Genomic DNA, 13,878 nt, shown 5'->3' with positions numbered 1-13,878 from the left:
TACTAACACTTAATACTATTGTAGTATATTTACAAAAACTTTATTTGAATAATCAGTGTAACTCTAAATACCTCATAAGACTTTATAAGTTTGTAAGTATAAGTTAATTGTTTTTTTGTTTTTTGTTTTATTTCAACACATTGTTAACTGGACAATGTATGCAGCAATTTTGCTTTTCCTTAGTAAAGGGTCACACCGTCATAAAGATAACATAAATGGCTGTGGACATACAGACTGCACATGCTGTTCTCCTCAATCACTATGAAGCACTTGGCAAGAATTTCACAGGGTTATCTTTGTCCTCAAGTGTAAGGGAAAGCACCTGTTACAGCTATACGGAATCATAGTTAACAAACACAAGATATGACACAAGAGCAAATAATAGATGTGCTTATATTCTGCAATAAGCCTATATTTTTATGGTAATCTGTTCTCTTTATAATTAATACTATAACTTTTTTAATTGATGACTCTCCTTGTTATCTGACTGTCATATTTACATCCACCTTCAAAATAGGTGAAGGACTGGTCTGCGAAATTCAGACCAATATAACTATATATACCTTACATATAATTATGTGCCACTTTGCATATAGTCAAATATAAAATTATGTTAAATGTAAAATTATACGTGAATATTTCAAATATTTACATAAAATATCTATGTGAAAATCACAACTATTTAAGTCTGTGATGCTGTCACCATCTGCATTTCTTTCCTGTTATGCATTACATACCTGACACATACTGTATTGTTCTTTATTACTTCTGAAGGGACTATGGGTGACAAAATACATGAATAAAAGACACCAGCCCCCATTTGTGCTATCAGGTCTCTCACCATATTGAGACAGTACAATGCATTATATGATGCCAGCAACCATATTTAGAGGAGCCTTCACATTATAAAAGGGAGTGAGGAGCAAGTCATTGAAAGTTTGTTTTGAATTGTGTCATCTAACGGTGAGTCGTCTGAGAAGTCCTGGAATCTCAAAGCTCCAAGAGCAATTCATTTTTAGAGATGGATTTTATTTAAAAAGAAAATATCAGGCTAAGTATTTTGAGATAAGTTTTAAAAGTCTTTTATCCTTTAGAAAGATGCTGATCACAGTGTAAAATCTAGGTGACTCTGATGTTACATCAATTCATATTTTCTGATTGTGTCATCTCAGGGCAGTATACCATCAGTTCTTGGAGAGGGGAACCGGCAAAAGTAAGTGGCGTAAAGATTAAGCTTTACATAAACAACACTACAAAATCTGTCATTTTCTTTGGATGCAGCTGCTGAATAGCTTTAACAAAAGAATAAATATTCTGAATCTAATCAGAGGGTGAAAGATGTCGGATGCACAGATGGCAGAGTTTGGGGCTGCAGCCTCTTATCTGCGAAAGTCAGACAAGGAGCGACTAGAGGCCCAGACTCGACCCTTCGACATGAAGAAGGAATGCTTTGTCCCCGATGCAGAAGAGGAATACCTTAAAGCATCAATTGTCAGTCGGGATGGTGACAAGGTCACTTGTGAAACCTCTAAGAAAACGGTAAGATTGTTATATCGTTTGAAAGAATGCAACTGAAATTTAAAATAATTGATGTACACATTGCATCTGTAAATGTAAAATACAAGGGCTTTATTAACTTTTTTATTTTAAACAACAAATTTAATCCACCACTATACAAAATAGCACTGTTTATAAAAGGACTATTGTTCAGAATCGTACATTTATTCACAACCAAATATTTGACATAATAAATTTATTCCCAACATAAATGACAACATTCTAAGTAATATTTTAACAATGAAAACAAAAATATGCTAAATTAAAATGTCATATATTATGCTACAAACAATTTCAAAAGTTATTTGATGACACAAAATATGGTATATGTGTACATACTGTATAACTTACCATATTATATTTTTGTACAATCTGTACAATTTACTTTTTCCTGCAGACTGTGACCGTCAAGGAAGTAGATGTTCACCCTCAGAACCCGCCGAAGTTCGATAAAATCGAGGACATGGCCATGTTCACCTTCCTGCATGAACCTGCTGTGCTGTTTAACCTCAAAGAGCGCTACGCAGCCTGGATGATCTACGTGAGTTGTGCATGTGAAATTTTACACACATATAGACTATAACTTTTATCTTGTATGGCTCTGAGAACAGTACACATTAGTTCTTTCTCTACAGACCTACTCAGGACTCTTCTGTGTAACTGTCAACCCCTACAAGTGGCTGCCAGTGTACAACCAGGAAGTTGTTGTTGCCTACAGAGGCAAGAAGAGGAGTGAAGCTCCTCCTCACATCTTCTCCATTTCTGATAACGCCTACCAGTACATGTTGGCAGGTAAATGCAACCTATTCAAAATGTAGAATCTGCTTTTGTAGAAAAGATGGAATCACTCATGATATTGTATTACTTCTGAAAGGAGCCTGGATTTCTGTTTGTTTATGAAGCTTTGTTTATTAATTCAAAACATTATTGTTTCAGACAGGGAAAACCAGTCTATCCTCATCACGTAAGTTCCAAAAGACAATACAATACTATACAATATAGTACAATTATATGATATAATTTTACTAAAAAAAAAAATTTTGGTAGTGGAGAATCTGGTGCTGGAAAGACTGTGAACACCAAGAGAGTCATCCAGTACTTTGCGAGTATTGCTGCTAGTGCTGTTACCAAGAGGGACACCAGTGAAAAGAAGGTTAAAAAAAATACCTGTCAACATTGAAACATACCTTTCATTGTATGTTGCATGAAAAATTACTTCAAAATAATATTTTTTTGCTTGTTTTGTTTTCAGGGTACCCTGGAAGATCAAATCATCCAGTGTAACCCTGCTCTGGAAGCCTTTGGTAATGCCAAGACCATCAGAAATGACAACTCATCTCGTTTTGTGAGTGCCTGTTGTTATTACCGATGCAAATTTTTATAAGCACTTCTTCCTTTTTTATGAATTACATCATTTTCTATAATATACAGTATAATGCAAAAATTACTTTCTAATAGGGAAAATTCATCCGAATCCACTTTGGTGCTACTGGCAAGCTTGCATCTGCTGACATTGAGACTTGTAAGGGTGTTCCTTTAGTAAACCTACCCTCAATTTGTATTAATTTTCAACATGTAAGCAATGCCATTACTACAGTATATAATCACTGTTTCACTTGTTATTCTGGGCGATACAGATCTTCTAGAGAAATCCCGTGTGACTTTCCAGCTCAAAGCTGAGAGAGACTACCATATCTTCTATCAGATCTTGTCTCAGAAGAAACCTGAGCTGCTAGGTCAGCATGAAATATCAATAGTAATGATGAACATATATGTACATATATATGCAAAATTGTGACAAAAATATCTTTCTCTGTTTCCTGGGTCACAGAAATGCTGCTGATTACTGCTAACCCATACGACTATGCCTTCATCTCCCAAGGAGAGACCCAAGTAGCCTCTATTAATGATTCTGATGAGCTGATGGCTACTGATGTACGTGAGAAGACTTTTAACTGAAGAACAGGCAGCTGCTGTAATTTGCCTCATATTTAAGACACTATAAATCTTATACTTCTAGGAAGCTTTTGATGTGCTGGGATTTACCCAAGAGGAAAAGAACAGCATCTATAAGCTGATTGGTGCCATCATGCACTATGGCAACATGAAGTTTAAGCAGAAGCAGAGAGAGGAACAGGCCGAGGCTGATGGCACAGAAGGTCAGTAAATACATGACTTTTTATCAACTGTATATACTTAGACAAAGACACTTTAATAAAGAACCAAAGTGGTTTCTAATTTCATATTACAAGTTTGTCTGCTACTGGGATTAGACTATGTGTTGTCTAATGATCTGTCACTTAATCGTTTAATTTCTGATTTGTCCTAATTTGTCTCATAAAACTAGATGCTGACAAATCTGCTTACTTAATGGGCCTGAACTCTGCTGATCTCATAAAAGCTCTGTGTCACCCCAGAGTCAAAGTAGGAAATGAATGGGTTACCAAAGGACAAAATGTTCAGCAGGTAAAAAAATGCTATAGAAAAAGAAAAGAAAAAAATATACATTCCAAGGACAAGATACAGAAAGTAAAATCACTTTTCTGTTTTAGGTGTACTATGCAATTGGTGCTCTTTCAAAATCAGTGTATGAGAAGATGTTCCTTTGGATGGTTGTGAGAATTAACCAATCTCTGGACACCAAGCAGCCTCGCCAGTACTTCATTGGTGTGCTGGACATCGCTGGCTTTGAGATCTTTGATGTATGTTTTATTTATCTTCTTTTAACATAGCACAATGGGATATTTTACACTTATTTGTGTACATTTTTACAATTTACTTATGTTAATGGTACAACATTTCTGCTTCAGTTCAACACCTTTGAGCAACTGTGCATCAACTTTACTAATGAGAAGTTGCAGCAGTTTTTCAACCACCACATGTTTGTGCTGGAGCAAGAAGAATACAAGAAAGAGGGTATTGAGTGGGAGTTCATTGACTTTGGCATGGACTTGCAGGCTTGTATTGATCTCATTGAAAAGGCAAGCATAAATGTGAACTTCAAGACATGAGTTTTGTGATTAGTTACTTTGACAAACACAGTCTGGTTAGATAAATTCATGTTTGTTCATTCTTGCTTCTGTAGCCCATGGGTATCATGTCCATCCTTGAAGAGGAGTGCATGTTCCCCAAAGCCAGTGATGCCACATTCAAAGCTAAGCTTTATGACAATCACTTGGGCAAATCTGCTAACTTCCAGAAGCCCAGGATTGTGAAAGGAAAACCAGAGGCTCACTTTTCCCTGGTTCACTATGCTGGTACTGTGGACTACAACATTAACAACTGGCTGGTGAAGAACAAGGATCCACTTAATGAAACTGTTGTGGGGCTATACCAGAAGTCAACCATGAAATTGCTTGCTCACCTTTTTGCAAATTATGCTAGCGCTGATTCAGGTACGATGACTTACTGTACAGTACTGTAGGTGGCTGAGGAATGTCATAAAGAAACAAACATTTGACCTTAAGGATTTATTTTATTTCAAGACAGAATCATATTGTCAAACATTTTGTTCTTATAGCCACGGATTCAGGTGGAAAAGGAAAGGAAAAGAAGAAAAAGGGTTCTTCTTTCCAGACTGTGTCTGCTCTTCACAGGGTGAGATAATGCATTAGTATTACATAGATATAAATGCCCTAAAACATGTACTATATATGTGGTTACCATAAGACCTCTTCCCAATTATCTTCAATCTTTAGGAGAATTTAAACAAACTGATGACAAACCTGAGATCAACTCACCCACATTTTGTGCGCTGCATCATCCCCAATGAGACAAAGACTCCTGGGGCCATGGAGAATCCTCTTGTGATGCACCAGCTGCGCTGTAACGGTGTGCTGGAGGGCATCAGGATCTGCAGGAAGGGGTTCCCTAACAGGATCCTGTATGGTGACTTCAAACAGAGGTACATTTAAGTTACTTATTAATGCTTATCCACAAAGAGCAATTTTAATCAATTTAGCAATATTTTCTTAAATCCCTCTTTTGTAAAATAAGACAATAAACAAATGAATGAAAACTTACTCATTTTGTATAGGCTTTGTGACAATAAAAATTCCATTTGAAAAACTCTAAATGACATCACAGAATTAAAACTTCCACCATAGTTTTCACTCCAAACTTATACATTTTATTATTTTAGATACCGTATATTAAATCCTTCTGCTATCCCTGAGGGACAGTTTATTGACAGCAGAAAGGGAGCAGAAAAGCTCCTGGGATCCCTGGATATTGACCACAACCAGTACAAGTTTGGTCATACTAAGGTACTATTTTGTAGCAGGTTCATAAAGTTTCACACAGAATGACAGAAGTAATTTTTTATTTATTTTAATCTAAATCTTTTGTATTACTTCAATCACAAAGGTGTTCTTCAAGGCTGGTCTCCTGGGAACCCTTGAGGAGATGAGAGATGACCGTCTTGCCCTCATCCTCACTGGTATTCAGGCCCGGGCTCGTGGTCTTCTTTCAAGAGTTGAATTCCAGAAAATTGTTGAGCGACGGTAATTTTGTATATGGTTATATTCTCAATAGATTAACTACTTAGTCTTAAATAGCCTAAAATTTGCTGCTTGACCCTGTAGGGATGCCTTGCTGGTGATCCAGTGGAATGTCCGTGCTTTTATGGGTGTCAAGAATTGGCCCTGGATGAAACTTTATTTCAAGATTAAACCACTGTTAAGGTCTGCTGAAGCAGAAAAAGAGATGGCTAACATGAAGGAAGAATTTCTAAAGCTAAAAGAGGCTTATGCTAAATCTGAAGCCCGCAGAAAGGAGCTAGAGGAGAAAATGGTCTCACTTCTCCAAGAGAAAAACGACCTGCAACTCCAAGTCCAGGCTGTGAGTTTATGGTTTGAAAATGCAATTGTCTTCTCGAAGAGGCCAGAAGTCAGCATTTTACATTAATTCGTGTCTTTTTATTTTTTTTTTTTCAAAACAGGAGCAAGACAATCTTTGTGATGCTGAGGAGCGATGTGAAGGTCTGATTAAGAACAAGATCCAACTTGAAGCAAAATGCAAAGAGCTGACTGAAAGACTGGAAGATGAAGAGGAAATGAATGCTGAGCTGACAGCTAAGAAGAGAAAGCTAGAAGATGAATGCTCTGAGCTCAAGAAAGACATTGATGATCTGGAACTTACTCTGGCCAAAGTGGAGAAGGAGAAGCATGCCACTGAGAATAAGGTTTAACCTTACTATAATTACATTTATAACAATTTAGACTAATGTCTTTAGAAGACATCCAACAAAGAGTTTTCTTTAATAGGTTAAAAACCTGACTGAGGAAATGGCGGCTCTGGATGAAATCATCGCCAAGCTGACCAAGGAGAAAAAAGCTCTCCAGGAAGCTCATCAGCAAACACTGGATGATCTGCAGAGTGAGGAGGACAAAGTCAACACTCTGACCAAAGCTAAAGCTAAACTGGAGCAGCAAGTTGATGATGTCAGTACTTATTACACAGTTATTGGTATCACTTACACGAAATGAGATTTAATAACAAAACTGAATATTATTTGTTTCAGCTTGAGGGCTCACTGGAGCAGGAAAAGAAGCTACGCATGGACCTTGAGAGAGCTAAGAGAAAACTTGAAGGTGATTTAAAATTGACTCAGGAGAATATTATGGACCTGGAAAATGATAAGCAACAGCTGGAAGAGAGGCTGAAAAAGTAAGTTGTTAACAATAACAATGGAATAATAATACAACAACACCAACTACTACTAAACATCTATGCCTGTATGTTTATCAAAACCAACAGAAAAGATTTTGAGATCAGCCAGCTCAACAGCAAAATCGAGGATGAGCAAGCAATGGCATCCCAACTTCAAAAGAAACTTAAGGAGTTGCAGGTAAACTGACACCTTAATGAGATTAAAGAGTTTTTTTTTATTCTACCTGGTGTGCTTACAATTAAATCTTATACTATAGGCCCGTATTGAAGAGCTTGAAGAAGAGTTGGAGGCTGAGAGAGCTGCTCGTGCCAAGGTTGAGAAGCAAAGGGCAGATCTGGCTCGAGAACTGGAGGAGATCAGTGAGAGGCTGGAGGAGGCTGGTGGTGCCACTTCTGCCCAGATTGAAATGAACAAGAAGAGAGAGGCTGAGTTCCAGAAACTGCGCAGAGACCTTGAAGAGGCCACCCTGCATCATGAAGCCACTGCTGCAACTTTAAGAAAGAAACATGCTGACAGTGTTGCAGATCTGGGAGAACAGATTGATAACCTTCAGAGAGTGAAGCAGAAGCTTGAGAAGGAGAAGAGTGAACTGAGACTGGAGCTGGATGATGTGGTCTCCAACATGGAGCAGATTGTTAAAGCCAAGGTAACAACCAATACGTATGCACTGTGTACATAGATATTTATATTCTATCCTTAAAATAAACACATCAAAACTCATCAAATTCAAATACATTTTATCTTTAAGAGGACTGTTAAATATATTTTCTTTTTTTTCCCCCATATTTATTTTCTTACATTTTTTTCCAGGCAAACCTTGAAAAATTGTGCCGAACTCTCGAGGACCAGATGACTGAGTATAGGAGTAAATTTGAGGAAGGCCAGCGCAGCATCAATGACTTCAGCATGCAAAAAGCTAAATTGCAAACTGAGAATGGTAAGAAGTAGGCTAAGGCTTGAGGGTATTTCCTTTAAACACATGTAACTGAAACCAATGTATCCAATGTAATAAAGGTGAACTCACAAGACAACTGGAAGAGAAGGATTCCTTGGTTTCTCAGCTGACCAGAAGCAAGCAGTCCTATACTCAACAGATTGAGGATCTTAAAAGACAACTTGAAGAGGAAGTGAAGGTATTTCTACAACTGGTGCTTCAAAACCTTTCACAGAGTATAATATTAAATAAATACAAACAATTAAAACACTTTTCCAGGCCAAGAATGCCCTGGCTCATGCAGTGCAGTCGGCTCGTCATGATTCTGACCTGCTCAGAGAGCAGTATGAAGAGGAGCAGGAGGCTAAGGCTGAGCTACAGCGCAGTCTCTCCAAAGCAAACTCTGAGGTAGCTCAGTGGAGAACCAAGTATGAAACTGATGCCATCCAGAGAACAGAAGAGCTGGAGGATGCAAAGTAAGAACCTACTGACTCTGCGGATTCCACTTTAACAATGTATCAATATGACAAAGATGACATTTATTGTCAACAGAAAGCCCACACTGAAATGCCAGAAACATACCCTTCTCTTTTTCAGGAAGAAACTTGCACAGCGTCTGCAAGATGCAGAAGAAGCTGTGGAAGCTGTAAATGCCAAATGTTCCTCTCTGGAGAAGACTAAACACAGACTGCAGAATGAGATTGAAGATCTTATGGTCGATGTAGAACGGTCCAATGCTGCTGCTGCTGCTCTGGACAAGAAGCAAAGGAACTTTGACAAGGTAACAATATGATAACCTCCATTTGCAAATAGGTTGCATTTAGATAAGTAGGTACATAGGTTCATTTATAATACACTATTTTCCAGCTGACTGTATGGTACTTGTAAACAACCCATAGCAGTTATTTCTTTACAAAGTTCATAATCTTCAGTCAATCATGACACAAAATAAACAAAAAAAAAATCATTATTTTAGTTAAATAGTTTGATAATACACCAATACTGACATCTAGAGAGAGAACTGTTGGGGTTTGACAATTTCTACTTAAAGTGCTGCATGTCTCTAGTTACAGTATAGACACACTTATTCATGCAGGATGTTTCAAAATACAACCCTCTGTTATTTCCAAGAATACATTAACATGCATGTCATAAGGTAAAGCTTGACAAAAATGAAGCTAAATGAATCATATATCCAACTCTGGTACCTCTGAGCTTAGCAGTCCATGTGTAATTCATTGGGCAAGTCGTGGCCTAATGGTTAGAGAGTCTGACTCGTAACCCTAAGGTTGTGGGTTCGAGTCTCAGGCCGGCCACGACATCGGTGCCCTTGAGCAAGGCACTGAAACCCCGCAACTGCTCCCCGGGCGCTGCAGCATAAATGGCTGCCCACTGCTCCGGGTGTGTGTTCACAGTGTGTGTTCACTGCTGTGTGTGTGCACTTTGGATGGGTCAAATGCAGAGAACAAATTCTGGGTATGGCTCACCATACTTAGCCGTATGTCACGTCACTTCACCAATTTAACAATTTGGTATAAAACAGATCCTAGCAGAGTGGAAGCAGAAATATGAAGAGTCACAGTCTGAGCTGGAGAGCTCCCAAAAAGAGGCCAGATCTCTAAGCACTGAACTCTTCAAACTGAAGAACTCATATGAGGAGTCCCTTGATCATCTGGAGACCATGAAGAGGGAGAACAAAAACCTACAAGGTTCCTGTGTTTGTGTGACACATTGAAGGTTATTAGATATTCTACAAACACATTTTGACAAACTTTATTTTGTTAAACAGAGGAAATTTCTGACCTCACTGAGCAAATTGGAGAGAGTGGCAAGAGCATTCATGAACTGGAGAAAATCCGTAAACAGCTGGAGCAGGAAAAGGCTGAGATTCAGACTGCCTTGGAGGAGGCTGAGGTACACTGACTATTTTGTGAATATAGAAAGATTTATGTGTTCCTAATAAATGGAAGAAATCACTTTACAATGAATCCCCATGAGATAAAGTAGCAGCTGTGGTGATGTTAATAAAGCAGCTAATCTGTATTTTATCTATTAGGGTTCCCTTGAGCATGAAGAAGGAAAGATCTTGAGGGCTCAACTGGAGTTCAACCAGGTAAAGGCTGACATTGAGCGTAAGCTGTCTGAAAAGGATGAAGAAATGGAGCAGGCCAAGAGGAACCACCAAAGAGTGGTGGACACCCTGCAAAGCTCTCTAGAGTCTGAGACTCGCAGCAGAAATGAAGCCCTCAGAATTAAGAAGAAGATGGAAGGAGACTTAAATGAGATGGAGATCCAGCTCAGCCAGGCTAACAGGCAGGCTTCAGAGGCCCAGAAACAACTCAAGAGTCTCCATGCACATGTGAAGGTATTCAAATAACAAAAAAAATCTATAATATTTAAAAGGAATGTCATGCTGTATAAGACCATCTGATAAATAAATAAAGTAAATAGATTTCTTATTGAATTAGATATTTTATTCTTGCTTCACTATGGACTTTTTGTAGGATACTCAACTGCACCTGGATGACGCGCTCCGTGCTAATGATGATCTCAAAGAGAACATTGCTATTGTGGAAAGACGCAACAATCTACTCCAGGCTGAACTGGATGAACTGAGATCCCTTGTAGAGCAGACAGAGAGAGGCCGCAAACTGGCTGAACAAGAACTGCTGGATGTCAGTGAGAGGGTTCAGCTACTGCATTCTCAGGTATTATACTGAACCATCTTCTATAAAATCATTCCTCCAAAACAAAGTAATGTAATAGAATGAATGTCTCCAATTAATATAAAACTTTTGTATACAATTGTAGAACACTAGCTTGCTGAACCAGAAGAAGAAACTAGAGGGAGACACTTCTCAGCTTCAGACTGAGGTAGAGGAGGCTGTCCAAGAGTGCAGGAATGCTGAGGAAAAAGCCAAAAAAGCCATCACTGATGCTGCCATGATGGCAGAAGAGCTAAAGAAGGAGCAGGACACCAGTGCTCACCTGGAGCGCATGAAGAAGAACATGGAGCAGACCATTAAAGACCTCCAGCACCGTCTGGATGAAGCTGAGCAAATCGCCATGAAAGGTGGCAAGAAGCAGGTCCAGAAGCTGGAGGCTAGGGTAAGTAACAAAAAAAGACAGAAAATAATATTTAAATATAAATATTCTAAGAAATAATTAGCCTTGATTATTATTATTATTATTATTATGATGATGATGATGATGATGATGATGATGATGATGATGATGATGATGATGATGATTATTATTATTATTATTATTATTATTATTATTATTATTAGGTTGGTGCAAGTAAGGTTTATACTGAACTGATTTATTTCTATATAGGTGAAAGAGCTTGAAAATGAGGTGGAGTTGGAACAAAGAAAGGCCAGTGATTCTGTCAAAGGTATTCGTAAATATGAGAGACGTATCAAGGAACTTACTTACCAGGTAGGTCCTCTTTCTCTTGTTCTTTTTTGTTGTGTGTTTGTGTGTTTGTGTGTGTGTGTGTGTGTGTGTGTTGGGGGTGGGAGTTAAGGGAGGTGGATTAAAGACACAGCTTGATGAATTTGGGGTACTTAAGTATCTAAGTATCTTAAGTATCTAAATTGCATGTCTTAAATATTCCATGAACATAGAAGATGAAATCTCTGTAAAATCCAGTGGACTGGGCAAGTACTGCAACATGCTGTTGTCACATTCTTTTACTCTCTTACAGACTGAAGAAGATCGTAAGAATCTGGCACGTCTACAGGACCTGGTAGACAAACTTCAACTGAAAGTCAAGTCCTACAAGAGATCTGCAGAGGAAGCAGTAAGTAATAAGTAGTAATAATAAGCCTTTTTGACATATTTATTGTTTAATCCACTCTAAATTTGCACCTTGTATTTCACAGGAGGAGCAGGCCAATTCCAATCTGTCCAAGTTCCGTAAGATACAGCATGAGCTGGATGAGGCAGAGGAAAGGGCTGATATTGCTGAATCTCAGGTGAACAAGCTGAGAGCCAAAAGCCGTGACACTGGATCCAAGGTGAGTAAAAGTGATAAATGCAAGGAAATAAGACACAAAAACACTAGATAGACACTGTTTAATTTAAACAGAAAATACTAAGAAACTTTATAAATGTTTTATCAGGTTTACAAATTTTCTTTCAGATTTTGAATCAGACAAAATAAACAGGATTAGAAATTCACAAAACTACAAAATTATTTATTATATATCTAATACATGGCTTTCACAAATTAGAAAAACATTGTGATAAAAATACATTCTACATTTATAACTAACATGTAAATCTAACATGTATACCTTTCTTTATTTTTCTGTGTTACAGAAAGGACACGATGAAGAGTGAAGCTCTCATGTGAACCTTTCTCAAAAGATTTCAGTGTTCTCTCACCCTCCATGAGTTTGCCTGTAGTTGAATAGAATAAAATCTATGTGCAAATGAACACTGCTTTGTAACTGTGTATTATATGCATTCAACACAGCAAGATATAGTTAATATGACTTACGTAGTTCATACTAATCCTTATTGTATTAGTCTAATGGCAAACAAGCTAACAAACAAGCTAACAAACAAACAATCAAATAAACAAACAAACAAATAAATAAATAAATAAATAAATAAATAAATAAATAAATAAATAAGGCACACATATTGATTCAAACTTGATTATACACAAGTAAATGTTAAGTATGTTATTAGGTTTGATTCCATAATCTATCATTTTATAACTAATGTATGCACCGTGGGGTCCAAAAGATAAATACAGAATACTTTCTATTACAAATTATATTATTAACAATAAGTAGAATCTTTGAGGTTTTACCTGAATTTCAAAGTTTCTTAGCATTTGAATGTCCCTTTACATTTAATTACAGTGAACACTTGTGGCTGGCATGGACTCCACTTGTTTGTGCAAAACCTTAAGATCCATTTTAAATCAAATCAATTGGAGTGTCATTTGAACACACACTTAAGCAGATGAAATTATGCATGAGGAAAATCTGACCTTTTATACAAAGCAGTTGATCAACAAGGTCAACAATACAAACTTGCTTACACTAAAATAAGGACCAAGAAATAATGCAGAATCTTGAATATTAAATATTCAAGTTGATGATCAGTTACTTGCTTGAATTTGTTTTTAAAAATTCTAAAACCTTCTGTTCACTAAACTTGTGTTCTCAGTATTTTGGACCCCACAATACATGGGGAAACCAGTTAATAATAGGAGAAAAGTATGCATACAATTTTATTTTAGAACAAAATCTCTTCAACTGCATAAAGTATAGTAAAATTTCTGCATTATCCCTTTTCATGGAATGTTACTTCTAGAGAATTGCATTATATGATATACAATTTCACAAGGTTATTTACAAAATAATATATGAAGATAAAATAAAATATTAAGAACAAAACAATCTCTAACATATACAAGAAAAACAAACAAAAGTCATCCCACTGATGTACAAAAAAAAACAGAAATACAAAATTTTAAAAAAATTGTCAGTAACTAAAACGATCTCTTGAGAAGAAATTATCAGACTTTCAATTAGCAAAATGTGTGAAATTGTCTGTATGAATAAACCTTTTTTTTAATCAGACAAAAATCCTAAATATATCATACTAAGTAAATGAATCAAAATAACAGCATTCTATAAAGGATGAGCTAATAAAGGTTTAGAATGTTAGTGTAAATAATTCTGTAATTTCTACA

General features: G+C 37.0%; 1 protein-coding gene across 1 annotated transcript; it reads left to right on the top strand.

The window, feature by feature from the left end:
* The first annotated feature begins 859 nt into the window (after positions 1-859).
* LOC113644703 (myosin-7) lies at positions 860-12,606 on the top strand. The gene is made up of 39 exons (XM_047810891.1): positions 860-963; positions 1,173-1,213; positions 1,329-1,539; positions 1,955-2,098; positions 2,193-2,349; positions 2,494-2,521; positions 2,605-2,710; positions 2,810-2,902; positions 3,016-3,079; positions 3,195-3,293; positions 3,389-3,492; positions 3,578-3,716; positions 3,905-4,023; positions 4,110-4,259; positions 4,368-4,538; positions 4,643-4,952; positions 5,078-5,154; positions 5,256-5,461; positions 5,699-5,822; positions 5,923-6,059; positions 6,141-6,396; positions 6,497-6,739; positions 6,822-6,998; positions 7,079-7,224; positions 7,315-7,405; positions 7,485-7,874; positions 8,039-8,165; positions 8,243-8,361; positions 8,442-8,638; positions 8,760-8,943; positions 9,706-9,871; positions 9,952-10,076; positions 10,219-10,527; positions 10,667-10,870; positions 10,974-11,270; positions 11,499-11,603; positions 11,872-11,967; positions 12,050-12,184; positions 12,489-12,606. The coding sequence occupies exons 3-39, from the start codon at positions 1,339-1,341 to the stop codon at positions 12,507-12,509; spliced, it is 5,817 nt and encodes a 1,938-aa protein (XP_047666847.1). The 5' UTR covers positions 860-963; positions 1,173-1,213; positions 1,329-1,338; the 3' UTR covers positions 12,510-12,606.
* The last annotated feature ends 1,272 nt before the right edge of the window (positions 12,607-13,878 follow it).

Source organism: Tachysurus fulvidraco, chromosome 3, assembly GCF_022655615.1.
Source record: "Tachysurus fulvidraco isolate hzauxx_2018 chromosome 3, HZAU_PFXX_2.0, whole genome shotgun sequence".
NCBI lineage: Eukaryota > Metazoa > Chordata > Actinopteri > Siluriformes > Bagridae > Tachysurus > Tachysurus fulvidraco.
This window is presented reverse-complemented; position numbering and strand designations above follow the sequence as displayed.

Coding starts and splice junctions, on each gene's coding strand:
- LOC113644703 (XM_047810891.1), top strand. CDS start 1,339: ATGTCGGATGCACAGATGGCAGAGTTTGGGGCTGCAGCCTCTTATCTG. Junction 2,099..2,192: donor ACGCAGCCTGGATGATCTAC/GTGAGTTGTGCA, acceptor CTTTCTCTACAG/ACCTACTCAGGACTCTTCTG. Junction 2,903..3,015: donor ATGACAACTCATCTCGTTTT/GTGAGTGCCTGT, acceptor ACTTTCTAATAG/GGAAAATTCATCCGAATCCA.